The 19360-nt window shown below is 42.7% G+C and overlaps 1 protein-coding gene across 2 annotated transcripts in view; it reads right to left on the bottom strand.

Moving 5' to 3' along the window:
• Positions 1-6541: 6541 nt before the first annotated feature.
• LOC137571380 (ephrin type-A receptor 3-like) overlaps positions 6542-19360 on the bottom strand; it is a 356736-nt gene continuing 343917 nt past the window's right edge. For both annotated transcript variants that reach the window (XM_068280382.1, XM_068280383.1), the window contains 3 exons: positions 15405-15598; positions 11818-11958; positions 6542-7363 (listed from right to left, as the gene is read on the bottom strand). In XM_068280382.1, the coding sequence (XP_068136483.1) occupies positions 7264-7363; positions 11818-11958; positions 15405-15598 (435 nt within the window). In that variant the 3' untranslated portion in view covers positions 6542-7263. The remainder of the gene's footprint in view (positions 7364-11817; positions 11959-15404; positions 15599-19360) is intronic.

The raw sequence follows: 19360 nt of genomic DNA on the forward strand, positions 1-19360 counted from the left end.
ATACAGTGTGCCTGGTGTCTAGTGCCCCCCCTTCCTCTTCCATATAGTGTATCTGGTGTCTAGTGGTCCCCCCTCTCCCGTACAGTGTAGCTGGTGTCTGGTTGCCCCACCTCCCTCCCCCGTAAGTTACCTGGTGTCTAGTGGCCCTCTCCCAAACATCGAACCTGGTGTTACCGGTTTCCTGCTCTCTCCCCCATACAGAGTACCTTGTGTCTAGTGGTTCCACACCTCTCCAATACAGCAGTAAAACACGCTATAGGAGAGATGTAGAGGGGCCACTAGACACCAGGTATGCTACTGGGGACATAGGACCCTGGTCTAAACATTTTAGAAGCACAAAAAATCTTGGTTTATACTCAAGTTTATATGGTAAATGTACTAGTATATACAGTAGTCAATATCAAACATCAACACATTTATCTATTGTTTTGGAAGATGTAAAGGCTTAAAGGACAACTGAAGTGAGAGGAATATAGAGGCTGCCATATTTTTTTTCCTGTTAAACAATACCGGTTGCCTGGCAGCCCTGCTGATCTATTTGGCTTCAGCTGTGCCTGAATCACACCAGAAACAAGCATGCGGCTAATCTTGTCCGATCTGACAATAATGTCAGAAACACCTGATCTGCACGCTTATTCAGGGTCTATGGCTAAAAGTATTAGAGGCAGAGGATCAGCAGGACACCCAGGCAATGTGCATTGATTAAAAGGAAATACATATGGCAGCCTCCATATCCCTCTCACTTCAGTTGCCCTATAAATTACCAGTTTGAGACATTTGTAGAACAAAGCTGCATGTGCACAACCTTCTTACTTGGTGCTCATTCTACTGGGCATGTGAGAACCTTACTCACACATGCCCAGTTCGGATGCACTTATCCATGGCCCTTCACGGTCTGAAGAAACCAATTTGACTTGCGCGAGTTGAATCGGTAAAGTGGTACCCTGCACTGGAACTGAACTTTAACCTCTTGTAAGATAAATATGAAGTCTACGATTGCTGATCTAGCAGCTAATGCTAGTTCAGACCTGGGCAAACAAGGGCCCACGGGATGCATTCAGCCCACGGACGTCATGTAGGTGACCGGATGCTAGAGGGCCAGCTTCCTCTGCTTCTATTCTCTCCTTGAGTGCTGCATGCAACATAAAAGGAACTCAACCAAATTGCTCCTTCCAAGGACGTTCAGCATGGCAATGGTGGTGTCATGTGACATGCCATCATAACGTACCAGCTCGTCACATGATGCTGCCGTCGCCATGGAGATTGCCGCTGTAACAAGCAATTGAGTGCGTTCTAACAAATCATCCTCACTGCACAAAATTTGGAAGGAGGAAGGAAAGGAGGATTAGGGAGAGTAGCAGCAGAATGCGGCCCAATCCCAAAAAAGTTTGCCCACCCTGTGCTTGTTTCCTGGCTTCAGTACCGATCCAATGGCTATAGCACTTTGTATTGTATATACTGTATTATCAATGCTCATCCTGGAATATTTGTACCCCTGTGGTATATGCCACTGCAGTGTTTTATTTCCAGTGGGCTCAATTTGCAAAGAATTTGAGGCTTTTGAAATGATGACAGCTATTTTTGTTGGGATGTCTACAAAATGCAACAGAACATCTCACATGCCTTTATTCTTACTGTAATTGCTTTCCTGTGACGTCACTTCACAAACATCTGTGAGTTAATCCAAGCTGGAGATTTAACAACAGTCATTCAACACTATTGTATTTGATCATAAACTGTAATGTGGTGCAGAATAAATTAAAAAACATAGAAAAATAAAAATAAAAAATTGAGCCCATAATAATGAATCATTATGATTGACCCACCACCATCCAGATATCATCATGAGTGAATTTGTGAAGTGTCCTTCAGACCCCACTTAAATTGACCCTTAGCATAATATGGGCAAATGAACTTACCTGAGGCTTCCTCCAGCCCCTCGTAGTTGGTAAGGTCCCTCAGCATCCTCCAGGGTTCCTCCATTCTTGCCCCAGTGACTCCATTAGATCGGTGACTTTGGCCAAAGTTGTGAGAAACTGTGCATTCTCGACAGTATGAACCGCAAGTGCACAGAATACTTACGGTGATGGGCATGCAAGCAAGACGGCCGGGTTTGTAGAGGATCTGCACATGCGGAGTGGCACACGACTTTGGCTGAAGTCACCACTCTAACCAGATGGCCTCACTGACTATGAGGGGCTGGAGGAAGCCTCAGGTAAGTTCATTTGCCCATTTTATGGTCCTGCTCAGGTTCCCTTTAAAGAGACACTAAAGCGAAAAAAAAATATATGATATGATGAATTGGTTGTGTACTATGAATAATTACTAGAAGATTAGCAGTAAAGAAAATATTCTCATACTTTTATTTTCAGGTATATAGTGTTTTTTCTAACATTGCACCATTCTATAATATGTGCAGATTACACAACATTCAGCATTCAAAATGATTCTTTCAGAGCAGTCTGTGAACTAATGACCTCTCCTCTGGCAGATAAAAAGAAAACTGTTTACTTACAGTTGAGATAATAAAAGTCAGAAGACAGCCCTCTCCACAACTTTTTAAAGTCATAGAGATTAATAGCTTTTTTGCATAGAGATAACAACTGGAGTTTCTTAACTCTTCCTGTACTGGAAACAATTACACTGATGTATTTGATCTTAATGTTTTATTTCTTAGCTGTACTACACATACAAATCATAACATCATCATTTTTTTTTCGCTTCAGTGTCTCTTTAAAGAGTCATCAGCAGCTCTATGTATGTGCTTACCAGGAGAAGGAGCTGCCCATGGTTCCTGGATCCTGTTGATATGTCCAATTTCCTCTATATAAAAAAAGTGGCCAGACCCCACTGTTGGAGGCCCTTATAGAGAGTTTCTAGCATGTGCATGGCAGCAGCCCTCGGCTTTAGTGGACTCCAACCCCTGCAATCATGAACGCAACTGCCATGCTTGTTTACTCCTCCTGCCGTTCTTCTTCAGCTGTTCCACTTTGCAAGTCTTCACTGAATCCCTGTTCCCTTTAGAACTAGTAAATTTAAACTACTCTGCTTGGCATACAAATCCAACATATCTCCCCTTCGTAAATCTTGGATTTCTTCCAGAGATACATCCCAACTTGCTCTCTCCACTCCTCTAACACTCTACAGATATCCGCACCCACTTCACTTGCTTCCTCAAGAGGCTCCCGAACTTCTCCAAAACAGTCTCTACTCTATGGAACTCCCTCCACCCGTCCGGGCTCAACCCAACCTTCAACTCATTGAAGCAGGCCTTAAAACATCATCTGTTTATAGACCTGCCATCTTTACAGCTTCAATTTCCCCCTTGAAGTGCCACAAAATTGGCAGGTCCTTCTTTCCCATGTGATCTTCAGGGGATCAAAGAGCTTTCATAAAATCTTAAGAGAACCTAAAAGGATGGTGTATATCTGTACATGTAGAATCAGCTTATACATAAATTAGTTTCTTTTCACTGACAATATTGATTTATTGTAGAAATACATAGGGGGAACTTGGGCTTGAGTTTAGAATATGTTGGTATGACTTTCCTCTGACCCTCCCAATCTGCAAACTTGTTCAAGGTAAAAGATTTAAAGGGGATGATTTATAAAGTTGCAGTGAGTAGTGATGAGCCAAAATTTCGCATTTCCGTAATTACACACACAAATTTGTAATTCATAATTATAAAATTATAAAGAAAAGTCATTCCGTAATTTGATGTTATAGTTTGGTGTGAAATTGTAATTTTGTGTTTAATTTTTGTGTTACTCATAATTTTGTAAGTTCTTGTAAAACCAGAAAATTACACAAAATTACGGTAACACAAAAGCATAAATCTGTGTTTTACATGAAAATTTGTCCCGAAAAATACTCATAATTATGAACATTTTAGATATCACAGAAATGTCATCACAAAAACGATTATAATTACAAAATCGCAATTGATTGCAATTACGCAAAATGTGAGTATGGTGATAATTATGCAAAATGTAGTGCAATTTTTCATGATTATGATTTTTTAAATAAGTTTGTAATAGTAATTAGAAAAATTACGTGAAATTACACATAATCGTAATCAGCTCCTGGGAATGTAATACAACATAGGTAAAATCTTGATTGCAAAATTTATTGATGCATGAAACTACACAACTGAAGTCTTCTCAGACGGCTCTGTGAGCAACAACCTGCAGTGCAGTAGCCCGTCATGCAGATATTGCTGTTAACTCCTTCAGAAGGGCTACTTCATGTCACATGACCAGTTTTTAAAATTGTAACTTACAAAAGTGTTGTGTCAAATGCACAAAACCACTGGGTACTGTGGTAAAAGAAGCTGTTATTTGGCATATTTAAATCTGTACATGGGGTCAGGATTTAGTTGTACATTTTAGGCAAGCCTTTTCTATAGTCTCCTCAAAGGGGCACTATGGCAAAAAATTGTAAAATGTAAAATATGGGCTAACATATACAAATAAAAAGTATGTTTTTTCCAGAGTAAAATGAGCCATAAATTACTTTTCTCCTATGTTGCTGTCACTTACAGTAGGTAGCAGAAATCTGACAGAAGCGACAGGTTTTGGAGTAGTCTGTCTCTTCATGGGGGATTCTCAGGGATTTATTTATTTTCAAAAGCACTTAGTGAATGGCAGTTGCTCTGTCCAACTGCCAAAAAAACTGTATAGTGAGCAGGGAAGCTGGCCAGCATCATTGTTTAAATCCTTTTTAGGGAACATCTTTATAAAGAATAAAAGCCTTGCTGAGAATCACCCTATGAAGAGATGGACTAGTCCAAAACCTGTCGCTTCTGTCAGATTTCTACTACTTACTGTAAGTGACAGCAACATAGGAGAAAAGTAATTTATGGCTCATTTTACTCTGGAAAAAATGTACTTCTTATTTGTCTATGTTTGCACATATTTTACATTTTGAAATGTTTTGCCATAATGCCCCTTTAAAGAGGATTTTTTACCCAGAATTGAACTCTATCCCAAACAATAGTTGATACACCCTTTCCCATCAGAAATCTTTACTTTTTCTTAAAAAGATCATCAGGGGGGTTTGTATGGCTGATATTGTGGTAAAACCCCTCCCACTGACCATGGTCCTGACTAGGGATGATCAATGAGATGCAAATACTTCTGTAATTATGCAAATTTTTATGCAAATATATGCAGCTTGAAAAAGAACAAATCAATGTAAACCTGTAAAACTGCATACATTTGCATAAAATTTGCATACATTTGCATCAACTCTGAAGAATTTGCATATCTCTGATCATCCCTAGTCCTGACAGTTTGCTGTCTGTGAACCTCGTTGTTTTGAGCGAAATTATGGCTTTTTTCCAACTGCCAAGCAAGCAGTATCTTCCTCTGTGCATAGATCTCTCAGTAACGAACATTCCGTACAGATCACCTAGCAGCACTATAGATGTCACCACCAGTTTTAAATATCAGAATGCAAATGAGGGAGAGGAAAATGGTCAATACTGACTAAATAATCTATAAATTAATATTGTAAAAAATAAGCAATTGTATCCATTATGTAATTTCCACTATAGTTCCTCTGTAACTGTTTTAATTATGAACTAGTCTGATGGAAAGAGTAAAATATATTCCTGGATCTGAAGACCAAAATAAGTTAAGCATCAAAAATAAATCGACCTGGGACTTTTATTGGCATCAATATTGTATGATGGTTTCTTCAATATTTTCAGCACATAAATAATGAACCCGTCTTTTACTGTGTTAATACGGTTCTGTTGATTTATTAACATTCAAAAGAAAGGTATATACATATTTACAATATATATTTATACATATATTATCCCCCGTCGGCACAGTTCTGGGGTTTGTCCAAGCCGCTCTCTTTGCGCCAGCTGGTAGTTTGCACTCCGGACAAGACAATAAACAGTGGGAGGAGCTTGATACAGTCTCTGCGAAGGACAGGATATGACCTACATGACACATTCTGCAAGTCCCCTCCCTCTCGGTCAAGAGGGGCATCACACTGACTTATGGCACACATAATGAACATATCATTGTGTACAAACCCAACAAGGCAGAGTTGTGCTACAATGTGTTTGTTTTATAGGAAATGTTTGCAATAACTATGTACAACTGAAGAAAGCTTTTCATGAATAAGATAGAGTCACAAACACAATGTCACTGTAGCTGTGTCACAGAATATGTCATTGTTTACACACGCACAAACCCTGATGATTTTTCCATTAGCGCAAAAGCAAAAAAAAAAAAAAAAAAAAAAGGTCATTTTGCCGTCTGGTGACATTCTTCTTTCATGGGCTGAGCCTCTTCCGCTGAAAAGAAAGACATTTGAAATAAGAATTCCACGTTTGTGTGAGTGGGTAGAAAATGGAGCCATTTCAGCCTGGAACCTTAGACAATGAAATGCTAAAGCTTTGCGAAGAGAGGTGATATCCTTGAGCTCGCTGAACAAAATTCCTCGCAAATGCATTAAATAAGAGGACTTCCTTTCACGTGTTCTGCTGCGGCATCTTCTTCTGAAAGAAATGACTATCAGAGAGATACAAACGCTACATGGATTTATTGAGTTTCTTGGACAATGCAGGGTGATAGTGCGGACTGACATCTACAAGCTGTGGATATGAAAGTCAGGGCTTGTGTATTGCATACGTAGAACTATGCGGGGATACGACGCACCCTAATGCACTTCAGCATCACACAAGGTACACTTACATGAATGGCTAGTCCGGTGCCTGTAGGAAGCCTACTGAGGTATGCTGCCCCCTAGCCCTCAGGAGAGGAATTACTCAAGGCTATTGTCCGGTAAGTACCACTGTTGACTGTGTTGGATGGAAATGATATATGTTCTCAATGCGTCTATGACAATATGGGAAAGACAAGACCCTATCCACTAATCCAGTAGTTCAACACCATTTCTCATAACATAGAAACAATGCGTTATTTGAAACCATCTTTGTTCACACAGACACATTCCACTAACGTTGTACCATCAACAGTAAGTCAGTTTAAATAACTCAGCAGTGTGTAGAGTGACAATGAATCCACACCGCTTTTTCTCTGTCCAAAACACCCGTCCAAAGGCACCGTAATCAGAAATCCAAACAGTTTTCCCATTGATAGACACTGGGAGGAGACTATCATTCCCTGCAGTAGTTGTGTTATTGGAAGGTCGGTTGCAACACAGGAGGTTGGCTCATACTGCTTCTGGTAGTGCTTTGTGAATCTCCTGCAGAGGATCAAGGACATAGTGAACACCAGTCCGCTGTTAGATTTGCACGTGTGTCCCTAGTGCCTGAAGGTTCTGTATGCTTGATAGGATCTTTTTCTGATGACCAGCTAAGGTGATGCCAATTTTGCTGAGCTCACTGAAAAAAAAACAACAAATATTGAAAAGATGTTTAGTCTTTGAACACCAATCAAACTGTCCATGCAATATCATGAAAATACAATATGCATTGTGGAAGGTTAGCAAGGTAGATCACAGGCATCAGCTGACAAAACAACACTTGGTCTTTTAGGGTGTGAAAACAAATAGTAGCAGCACTTATTTATTGAATCACCACAAAGTATCCAAAATAAAATATATCACATAGATTGGATAGAGTAAATAAAATGGTCTCAGTTTAAAGTGCTCTACTTGTTTGCCAAAGCCCCACCTTCAGTTCTTTCCACAGTCACTATTCCATAACTGTGAAGGCCCATACATCCCTTGGGTGACAAAGAAGGGCCAACACTGTACAGATATGTTGTTAGCCTGCAGGCTAGCAACGTGCTTTTTTGCTATGAGGGAGGCCAATGGAGCAACGCAAAAGTGACATCACGCAGCAATGGGGTGAGTGGAGAGAACAAAGCCTTTGGGTATCTCTCACCCAAATCGATTTACCTGGCAGATCAATAGCCTAAAGGGAGATTGGTCGGGGGCTGCTGTACACATGCTGGATTCCGGGCAGACGTGATCATTATCGGTCCATTTTATCTAGTTTGTGTATGGGGCTTCAGTCAGACTTTAAAGGGGCCCATACACTGGTCGATTTCAGCCATCAATCGATCGATTCTATAGAATCGATCAGAAATCGGTTCTATCAAATTCCCCATTCGATCAATTTGCGGCTGATTTCGATCGATTTGATCTATCTGACAGGATGGAAGATCTTGGTCGATCTGCTGCTGGCAGCAGATCGACGGCCCATAGAGTTGCAAATAATGTGTCTAATGGTCCAGTAATGCATTTAGATCTATTTCCAATAGATTTCATCCTGAAATCTATTGAACATCTGTTCCTAGTGTGTGGGACACATCAGATTCCTGTCAGACAGACTTAACAGGCATCTGCCAGAAATCTATCTGATGGTCGAATCTGCTGCAAATCTATAAGTGTATGGCCACCTTAACATCCACCAGCTTCCGATTCCGAACTCTGACATTCATTCTGGCTCACTAGAGGTTATCTCTGTCACAGTCCTCATCTCACTCTCTGCCACTCACTTATCCAGGTTAATAATGAGCCCATAGTCCTGGGGCTTAATTCATCACAGATTATAAACAGCCAATCAGCTCTTTGCAGGACTGAGGTGAGCTGTTTAATAATGTTTCCAAACCCTGGTCTGGATTTAAAGGAATGGTGTGCAGGTACAACTTTTCTCTCAAGTCATAACATAACCTAGATCCTAAAGAATCCTGAAAAGAATAACAGCTGCTATACTGCATCAGCAATTATCTTAGACATTTTTTTCCTAAACCCAGGGCAAATCTAAGCAGGAACACAAATTAACCATCAAATCCTGCATGATCCCTCAGTATGGCTCACAGTATATAAAACTGTACCTCAAAGTACAGTAAAAGCAGGCCTAACAGCTGATACAATAGCTTCTATGGTGGTTACTCTGCCATAATAGGGTGCCCAGTGACTGGATCACACCTGTTGGACATACCTTATTAGAACCATGTAGTTGGTTAGTTGAAGTTATTATTGTACTAGACAATGTATTGGCACTAAATGATTTTGCATAATACTTCATCAATTAAAAGAAAAAGGTAATTTGCATTGGCTAGGTAAGCAGAAAACAAACAAACAAACAAAAACAAAAACAACAATTATTGGGTAAAGCACTGTTTGAAAAAAGAATCTGGTTCTTAGAACAATTTAAGGGTATGAGTTCCATCCAAAGTTCTTCTTCAAGACTGGTTACGTGTAAAAAATGTCTATCTGGTTAAATGATATCCGAGATGATGGATAAAAACGATATTTAGTTACTTCTCCCGGGTCCCGCTGACAGTCTCTGAAGTATTGCCGACCCTCAATGGGTCATTGGGAGTGCACAGTACCCTTGCAATGATGAGCACACACCTGCACAGAAGATAACAACCAACCCATCGGGGGTCTGTGAACCTTCAGTGGCTGCCATCGGGACTCAGGAGAAGACCAGAGTTGTGGGGAGGGAAACACGTGACTGCTAGGGGTTGGAAGAGGCCTCAGGTAAGTAAACCTAGATTTTATCCATTGCCTCAGATATCCTTTAAGCCATAGAGCAAAGGAACAGGTGTACTGACAAGTTGATTTATTCCACTGTTTAAAATCAGTCCACATCTAGTGACAGGTTATGACTTGGGAAGTCCAGACATGTGAGTGGCTGTGACGCTGAAGACACTTAAAGAAGACACATTCCCATGGGCTACGCCCACCCCTCCCTCCACCCATGGCCTACAGACGTGACCATCTATGCTTAAGCTTCTGTTTCCCTTGGTTCTGCTTTACCGTCGGCTGTGAACAAGCGCATTGCTGCGCAAAAAAGCAGTTAGCCATCCAGCTTCACCGCTGTAGCCACCAACTTGTCTAGGCATCTCAAGTCACAGCCTGTCACTGTACGGGGACTGTTTTTATACAAGAGAATAAAGCAACTTGTCAGACAGTGGGTCAGTGCGCCCGCCCCTTTGTTCTTTGGTTTAACCATACTGTCTGACTCTGCTTTAAAGAGGAACGGTCGCGAAAATACAAATAAGAAGTACATTTTTTTCCAGAGTAAAATGAGCCATAAATTACCTTTCTCCTATGTTGCTGTCACTTACAGTAGGTAGTAGAAATCTGACATTACCGACAGGTTTTGGGCTAGTCCATCTCTCCATAGGGGATTCTCAGCATGGCCTTTATTCTTTATAAAGACATTCCCTGAAAAATATTTATACTAAGATGCTGGCCAGCCTCCCTGCTCGCTGCACACTATTTTGGCAGTTGGACGGAGCAACTGCCATTCACTAAGTGCTTTTAAAAATAAAGAAAACCCTGAGAACCCCCCTATGAGAAGGGCTATTGATGGGCTAGTCCAAAATCTGTCGGTAATGTCAGATTTCTACTACCTACTATAAGTGACAGCAACATAGGAGAAAAGTAATTTATGGCTCATTTTACTCAGGAAGAAATGAAATTCTTATTTGTATGTGTTTTAAATTTTAGGATTTTCGAGACAGTTCCTCTTTAAATAAGGTGGAGCCCATCCTGCTATATATCGAGGCGGATCACATAGACACTTCGGGTGGCCCCCAGTTTTAAAGCCCCCATTATCTGTTCCAATTAGTCACACCTTAGGCTAGCCTACCTTCCTTCATCACAAACACTTTTAATACATCTTCTGTCAGTTTTTTTCTAATGTCTCTGAATCCATTACTTGATAATTCACTAACCCTTTGGCAATCCTTTCTATTTCCCAACCTGACTGAAATAAGGGTTGAACACCTTTGCCAGCTGGTAGCAAACATTATTTTAAATTGTAGTTTAAGTTTGCTGAAACATTTGAATTGTCTGTGATTCTCTAACAGTAGTGACTTAACCCCTGTAGTCTCCAGAAGTGTCTGGAAACATGTCCCTCTCTGTATCCAGAATCAGGCCATTCCCCAATTATTATATATTACTTAGTATTTATATAGCACCGACATCATCCGCAAAGTGTATAGGCTCATCACTTAACTGTCCCTCAGAGGAGCTCACAATCTAAAGCCTACCATAGTCATATGTCTATGTCGTGTAGTGTATGTATCATAGTCCAAGGCCAATTTAGGGAGAATCCAATTGACTTATGTGTATGTTTTTGTGATGTGGGAGGAAACCGGAGAGCCCAGAGGAAACCCTCACATACAAACTCAAGCATATAGTGCCCTGGCTGGGATTCAAACCGGTGAATCATTGCTGCAAGGGAAGGGTGCTATCCACTACACCACTGTGCTGCCCTGTGACCTCTGCTTGCATTTCTGAGATGTAGCAGCTTCCTGTTGGACAATCTTATAGCAGCTACAGGCCCAAATGCAATTAACGTTTCTCTTGAGTTTTCTTCCAGGAGACAATTTTTTACCTTATGTAAATAATAATTTTTCTGCAATAAGCAATTGAAAAAGTAATACAAAAGTACATAAAAAGGTAATAAAAAACTTATTTTTAGTAATTTCTTGCTTAGCGAGAGCCTTAAAAGTATTTTTTTTTTTTTTTAGTAATGTTTGAAAACATTTAAAAAGGAGAAAACTTAATAGGATATGGGCCACAGTCTTTCATGGTGCCCAAGTTCATACCGTTCCCTATTCACACTGATTGAACTAAAATGGTCATTCTCTAAACAGACAAAATCTTGATCTCATTTTAAAAAGCAAGGTTTGAAAACTTGTAATTCAATGGATCTCGCTTAAAACTCAGCAGATTTCTTTATTCACTTTAGCTCTGATTTAAGTCTTCAGGCTTCAAAGGCTTCTTAGAAAGCTGTAGAAAGCTAAGACATAGCGGATGGTGAATACATCACCGCACAGCAGAGCAGTATGGCACTACTGCGGCTCTTACCTGTTGCTTAGATACAGCACTGAGTCTAGAGTGACATATCCTGCCATTGTGAAGTGCTCAATATACTGATTCATCTTGATGGCTTCCAACCACTCTTCCATGCTGGTCACTGTGAACGAATCCTGCATACTCGGGTCCTGCCTGGAATGAGTCCATCAATGTGAACGTTAACGAAACATGCAGAATAAGACAGCGTAAAATCTACATACTATACTGCTTCATGACCACATCTGCCGCTGTCATTAGTCCTTATGTTGCAATAATTATCACAGTTTTTTTTGCAGACAAAGCACAATAAAATCCATTATGGTGCATTGCCCATTCAAATAAAACTGCCCGTAAAGGCTAATATGCAGAGCCGCCCACAGAGTTGGTTCTAGACTTTTTACTGCCTGAAGCATTACATTGTAAGTTTGTAACAATACATGTGTGTGAGCAAAGCCGGACCGGAAAGAAGAAACACATTGTGCTGTGCATTGCAGACACGGGCACTACGCTTACCTCCCTCTGCTTCCTCCAAGACAGCATCTCCTACCTGCTGGCCTGCAGAATCTGATCCCCAGGATGCCAGGTATGATCTGCTCCAGCACCACATTACTCACTAGCTTTCAGTAGATTAGCGATGGGACCACCAGCCACACGTGAAGTAAGTTCAGCTTCCTCTCTGACTACAGCGGCGCCTCATGTGACCCGGCAGCACGTAACAGTTCACATGAGGCACCACAGCAGCCATGGATACAAGACGATGGATGGGCAGGTGGAGATCCCATCGCTGGAACACTGAAAGCAGGTGAGTGAAACGACATCGCACATCTAGGGAGGAGGAGACGGGGAGTGTGAGGAGAGGGACACTTGGGGAGGGGGGCCGCATCTCCTGGGCCCTCTAATTGTTGCCGTCCTGAAGCACCTGATTCACGTTGCTTCATGGAAGAACCCCCCTGCATGGCCAGTGTTTCCATAGGGAGAAACTAGGCAATTGCCCAGGGTACCAAGCTTCTTAGGGGTCTCACAAGTCAAGGACTGTAGAGGTCACAAGTTTAATGTCAGTACAGTGTGAACATGTAAGGGGCCCTCACATTCATTTTTGCTCAGGGTTCCTTTTTTACCTAAAACCGTCCCTGCTCATGTACAAAGGATTTACGACCTCCCACAATGGGAAGGAAAGCCAACTATATCCGGCCCACAAGCCAATAATAAATATGGGTGTAGGCACATTTTCTCTAACGACACCTTATCCTTCAGAACACATAAATAGAAAAACAGAAAATACAAATGATGGTAAGTGAGCGATGAGGGTGGCAGTAAGAAGGTTATAAATCATATGTTTTATGCGGTTTTCTGAGAATTTGTATCATACTTGTCAGTACTCAGTAGGGGACATGTAAAGGACCACTATCGTAACAAAATTGCAAAATGTAACCTCTAGAGGACCACAGGTTTATACGTTCCTAGTGACCAGGTGATTTTTTTTACAATTCAGCACTTTGCAACTTTAACAGTTTTTTGCTCGGCCATATAACTTAGCACCCAAATGAATTTTACCTCCTTTTCTTCCCTCTGATAGAGCATTATTTTGGTGGTCTCTGATTGCTGCTCGAATTATTAATTAAAAAAAGAGCATTTTTTTTTTTTAAATTAAAAAAAAACTATTTTCTTTCCCCCTTAAATTGGCCCTAGACTGTGATCCATACATTACATTACACACTCAGAGGCATCAGCCTATGACAGGGATCAGTTTGTGAGCTGTTAGAAGGGACAAGTTAAGTAACAAGACTGTCCCCTGTACAGTGCTGCACTAGATCGCAGAGCTGTACACTTTATTAGCCTTTTTTTTATTACACCCTGCCAGCTCCAATTGCAGCTGGCAGGCTGATAATGGAACCCCGCTCTGTTTACCCACAGGGAACGTGTGCGTGTTCCCTGCTAACCCCACCTCCAGGACTTAGGCGGTCCTGTGAGTGCCACTCTGCCACCACCAATCGGCATTAGGTGGCCGGCAGAGGGTTAAAATACACATGTATTAGTTGTACATTTGTCTCTGAGTAAAATGCACTTAAATTATTTTTTTCCTATTTTGCCATCACTTATAATAGATTGTAAAAATCTGACAGACCTGACAGGTTTTGGAATCTCCTCATGGGGTATTCTCAGGATTTTCTTTATCTTCAAAAGTACTTCCTGAACATCAGTTGCTCAGTCCAACTGTCAAAATACCATGCAAGCGAGTAGGGAAGCTGGTTTGCATCCTTGTATAGATCCTTTCCAGGCAGTGGTTTTGTAAGGTATAACAGAATACTGAGAATCCCCCATGATGAGATGGACAAGTCCAAAACCTGTCATATCTGTCAGCTTTTTACTGTTTACTGTAACCAACAGCAACATAGGAGAAAAGTAATTTATACTGCATTTTACTTGGGGGGAATTGTATTATACATGTGTATTTTACATTTTACAACTTATTGTGATAGTGGTCCTCCTGATAGTGATGTGTTACTTACAGGAAACCACATGTGCTTGTAATCCGCATGCAAATGCATTCACAATCCCTTAAAGAGACTCCGAAGTCTCAAAAAAAAGCGTTTTATTTAATACAAGTGTTTAACCTAATAGACCTAATTAAACCGCTGCATTCGCGCCTCTCTAATCTAACTAAATCCCCCCAAACTCCCCAGGGTCAATCCGGGCAGCGCTTCCGTGTGAGGCAGAGCTATGAGCCGCAGCCCTGCCTCACACGCGTCTATCAGCGTCGGATCTCCGCCTCTCCCCGCCCCTCTCAGTCTTCCTTCGCTGAGAGGGGCGGGGTAGAGGCGGAGATCCGCCGATGACAGATGCGTGTGAGGCAGGGCTGAGGCTCACAGCTCTGCCTCACACGGAAGCTAATGCTGGCAGCAAAATCCATGACCAAGAAAGTAGTGGATTTTGCAGGGGAGAGGGAGGGGGGAGTTAGGGGGGATTTAGATAGCTTACAGCTGCGGGGATGCAGCGGTTTAGTTAGGGCTATTAGGTTAAACAGATTTATTAGATAAAACATTGTTTTTAGACACTTCAGTGTCTCCTTAAGGCTCTTACACACGTGCAACATTGTTGAACAATCAACCAGAAGACGTGATGACCCATCTCACAACCAAGCGATTGCAAGACTTGTATTTGCACGTGTGAACAAGCCTTTAGGGCCCTTTTCCACTAGCAGTCGCTAGCGTTCAAGTCAGGAAACCTCCGGCGATTGCGTTCACGATTTTGCTATGCACTGTACTGCATAGCAAAATCGCGGCAAAGATCGCTCCGCGGCGCGAATCGCAGTAGTGGAAATACCCTACCGCGATTCCTATGTTATTTAGCAAACCCTAGCGATTGTAAAATAGGTAGCGGTTTGCGATTTTTTGATTCAGCTAGCGCAAACGCGCTAGTGGAAAAGGGCCCTTAGTGACATGACCAAGAAAAACTCAGAATATGGCAAAACTACATAAAAAAAAGGTTTTTCATCTTAAATTGTATACTTTTTTAAGCCCTGTAACAAAAATCCTCAGTGATGATGATTTCTCTGTATTTTTAGCAACCCTCAAAAATCCTTGGTAGTTGGACCTTACCATGTAGAGCTGTTGGCCAGCTCACTGAGGCTGCTAGGGTTCCGAATGAATTTGTCCAAAATATTGACAATCTGGCCAAACTTCGGCCGGTCGCTTCTGCATTTCTGCCAGCAGTCCAGCATGAGCTGATGTAGCACCACAGGGCAGTCCATGGGCGGGGGCAGGCGATAGCCTTCATCTATTGCTTTAATTACCTGGGAAAACAAATTGAAATCCATTATTGTATAGACAGGGGGAGGTTCACTCCTCTAGCGTGTAGCCTCGGATGGCTTCAGTACACAGGATTAGACTCTTTCATGTTCATGTGCCTGAGAAGAAAAATGCATGCTTTTGAAGTGATTAGTAATTGTACTGATGAGTATTTGCCGTAGTCTATACTGATTACTCACTGTATGTATTAGATAAATAGGAAGTCTCTCAATATAAATTGTAAGCAGCCAGCAAGGCTCTTCTTTATGTAGAATACAATGACAAAGAACGTTATTAAAAAAGCCCTAATGAACTTATTGTGAACCGTTCCAAAATCATAACAAAGCTAATAAAATCAAATAACCAGAAGTACAGTCAATGCAAATGATGTAATAATGTTAGGCTGTTTAATAGGCTGCAATAGGATGTTTGATGTTCCTGTCTGGGCACAGACATAACAGGATTACAATGATAACCTATCTAGAAATGTACTGTAAATGTAAATGTCTACAACCTAGATGTGGTTTATATAGTATATTTATGTGTTAAAGAAGAACCCTAGTCAGCATTAATACTAAAGCATTAGTTCAGCTTTGTGTTTTTTAACGGGGACTTGAAGTGAGAGGAATATGGAGGCTGCCATCTTCATTCTCTAATATACAATGCCAGTTGCCTGACTTCTGTGCTGATGTTCTGCCTGTAATAATTTAAACTCGCTGGCCCAGAATGAGCTTTGACTCTGATGTGACCCCACTGGCTACATGCTTCTTGGGGTTGTGTGACTCAAAGGCAACCTAAACCAAAAGCTCAACAAGATAGCCAGGCATCTGGCATTGTTTATCAGGTAGTGTAATGTTTATTTCACTTCAGGTTCCTTTTAATGTGTATTGTGTGTAATATATCTTAAATGAAGTTTTGTGCATTGCATATAAATAGTCTTTACATTATTTATGTTTCATTTTCTTGTTGTTTGGGTTTACGAAAGTGTAACCCACATACATTCTGTAAGGCTGTCAAAACTAGTGTTGGGCGAACAGTGTTCGCCACTGTTCGGGTTCTGCAGAACATCACCCTGTTCGGGTGATGTTCGAGTTCGGCCGAACACCTGACGGTGCTCGGCCAAACCGTTCGGCCATATGGCCGAACTAAGAGCGCATGGCCGAACGTTCCCCGAACGTTCGGCTAGCGCTGTGATTGGCCGAACGGGTCACGTGGTTCGGACCCGAACGCGCTCTGATTGGCCGAACGGTCACGTGGTTCGGGTAAATAAATACCCGAACCACGTCATATCTCCGCCATTTGTCTGTGGGTTTAGCTTTGGGTAGGCAGGCAGGGTAGTTCGCGCTCCAGCCACGCTAGCCAGGGTCCCCCCTGTCATTGTGTCACTGCTGGGAACAGTAGTACACCGCTTGCTCAGCCACACTATATAGCATTCTGTTTACTGCCACTCTGTGTACCTCGCTCAGCCACACTATATAGCATTCTGTTTACTGCCACTCTGTGTCTGCTGGGAATAGTAGTACACCGCTTGCTCAGCCACACTATATAGCATTCTGTTTACTGCCACTCTGTGTACCTCGCTCAGCCACACTATATAGCATTCTGTTTACTGCCACTCTGTGTCTGCTGGGAATAGTGGTACACCGCTCGCTCAGCCACACTATATAGCATTCTGTTCACTGTTCTGTGTCTGCTTGGAATAGTGGTACACCGCTCGCTCAGCCACACTATATAGCATTCTGTTTACTGTTCTGTGTCTGCTGGGAATAGTGGTACACCGCTCGCTCAGCCACACTATATAGCATTCTGTTTACTGTTCTGTGTCTGCTGGGAATAGTGGTACACCGCTCGCTCAGCCACACTATATAGCATTCTGTGCACTGTTCTGTGTCTGCTGGGAATAGTGGTACACCGCTCGCTCAGCCACACTATATAGCATTCTGTTCACTGTTCTGTGTCTGCTGGGAATAGTGGTACACCGCTCGCTCAGCCACACTATATAGCATTCTGTTTACTGTTCTGTGTCTGCTGGGAATAGTGGTACACCGCTCGCTCATCCACACTATATAGCATTCTGTTCACTGTTCTGTGTCTGCTGGGAATAGTGGTACACCGCCCGCTCAGCCACACTATATAGCATTCTGTTCACTGTTCTGTGTCTGCTGGGAATAGTGGTACACCGCTCGCTCAGCCACACTATATAGCATTCTGTTCACTGTTCTGTGTCTGCTGGGAACAGTAGTACACCGCTCGCTCAGCCAGACTATATACCATTGTTTACTGACACTCTGTGTACACCGCTCAGCCAGACTATATACCATTGTTTACTGCCACTCTGATTCTGCTGGGAACAGTAGTACACCGCTCGCTCAGCCAGACTATATAGCATTGTGTTTACTGCCACTCTGTGTACACCGCTCAGCCACACTATATAGCATTGCGTACTCTGCCAGTCAGTGTGTATATTGCTGGGATCAGTAATACTCCACTCACCGTCAACCACTATATGAGCTCAACATGAGTTCCCCAGAGACCTCCGCTGTGAGCAGCACTCCCAACAACAGCAACAGCCAACGCCCCACGCAAGCTATAACATCCACCCCAGCAGCCAGTGGTCAGCAGCAGCCCTCCCCGGAGGAGAACGTTGTGTCCATCAGTCCGTCGCCAGAGCGATTAATGAGGGCTGCCATTGAGGAGATGATGGGGCCTGATGTGGAGGAGGAGGTCTGGCTCAGGCCAGCATCCCAAGTTAATGTTGAGGACGATGAGGGGTCTGTGTCTGGGGATGTTGGGGTGGCAGAGGTGGTGGGTGGGTCAGACTCAGGAGAAGAGTTGTATGATGAGGATGATGATCGGGACCATCTGTATGTGCCTCAGAGTCCGACCCCGGAAAACATGTTGTATCGTGTGTTTAGGTACTAAAATCTGCGTTCCCTCCCAGTAGTGTTGGGCGAACAGTGTTTGCCACTGTTCGGGTTCTGCAGAACATCACCCTGTTCGGGGTGACTATATAGCAGACTATATAGCATTGTGTTTAATGCCACTCTGTGTACACGGCTCAGCCACACTATATAGCATTGTGTTTACTTCCACTCTGTGTCTGCTGGGAACAGTAGTACACCGCTCACCCGCCACTGTATAGCATTGTGCTCTGTGTCACTGCTGACAATAGTGGTACACCGCTCACCCACCACTGTATAGCATTTCTGTACTGCCACTGTACTGCTGCCAGTCAGCGTGTACTTTAAGGATAAGTGAAATGAGGAAGAAATCCGGTGAAAGAGGGAGGGGCAAGGGAAGAGGTGTTTCCCCTGACGGTTCACGTACAGGCCACAGGGGAGCACCCAAGAAAACCCACTCAATACTGCCCATGTTGTCCAGGACAACAACCCTCACAGATCCAAAAGAACAGGACCAGATAATTACTTGGATGACCTCTCAAGCGTCCAGCAGTGGGTTAAGCAGCACCAGCACATCACGCACGAGGTCCGAGTCCTCAGCCAGTTAAAGTCTGGGCTTTTTTTGAAGACTGCACTGAGGATGTTACCATGGCGATTTGCAAGGTGTGCAAGACCCGCCTGAGCAGGGGGAAAAGTATTAACAACCTCTCCACCACCAGCATGAGCCGCCACATTCTATCCAAACATCCCACTCTGTGGGCAAACGCGGCAGGACAGGGTACCACCAGCAACACTGCCTCCCTTGGGTTCACCAGACTCACCACCAGACCCGCCTCAGCAGCAGCAGTAGCCCAGCCATTGCGTGGT

This window comes from Hyperolius riggenbachi, chromosome 4, assembly GCF_040937935.1.
Source record: "Hyperolius riggenbachi isolate aHypRig1 chromosome 4, aHypRig1.pri, whole genome shotgun sequence".
NCBI classification, from domain to species: domain Eukaryota; kingdom Metazoa; phylum Chordata; class Amphibia; order Anura; family Hyperoliidae; genus Hyperolius; species Hyperolius riggenbachi.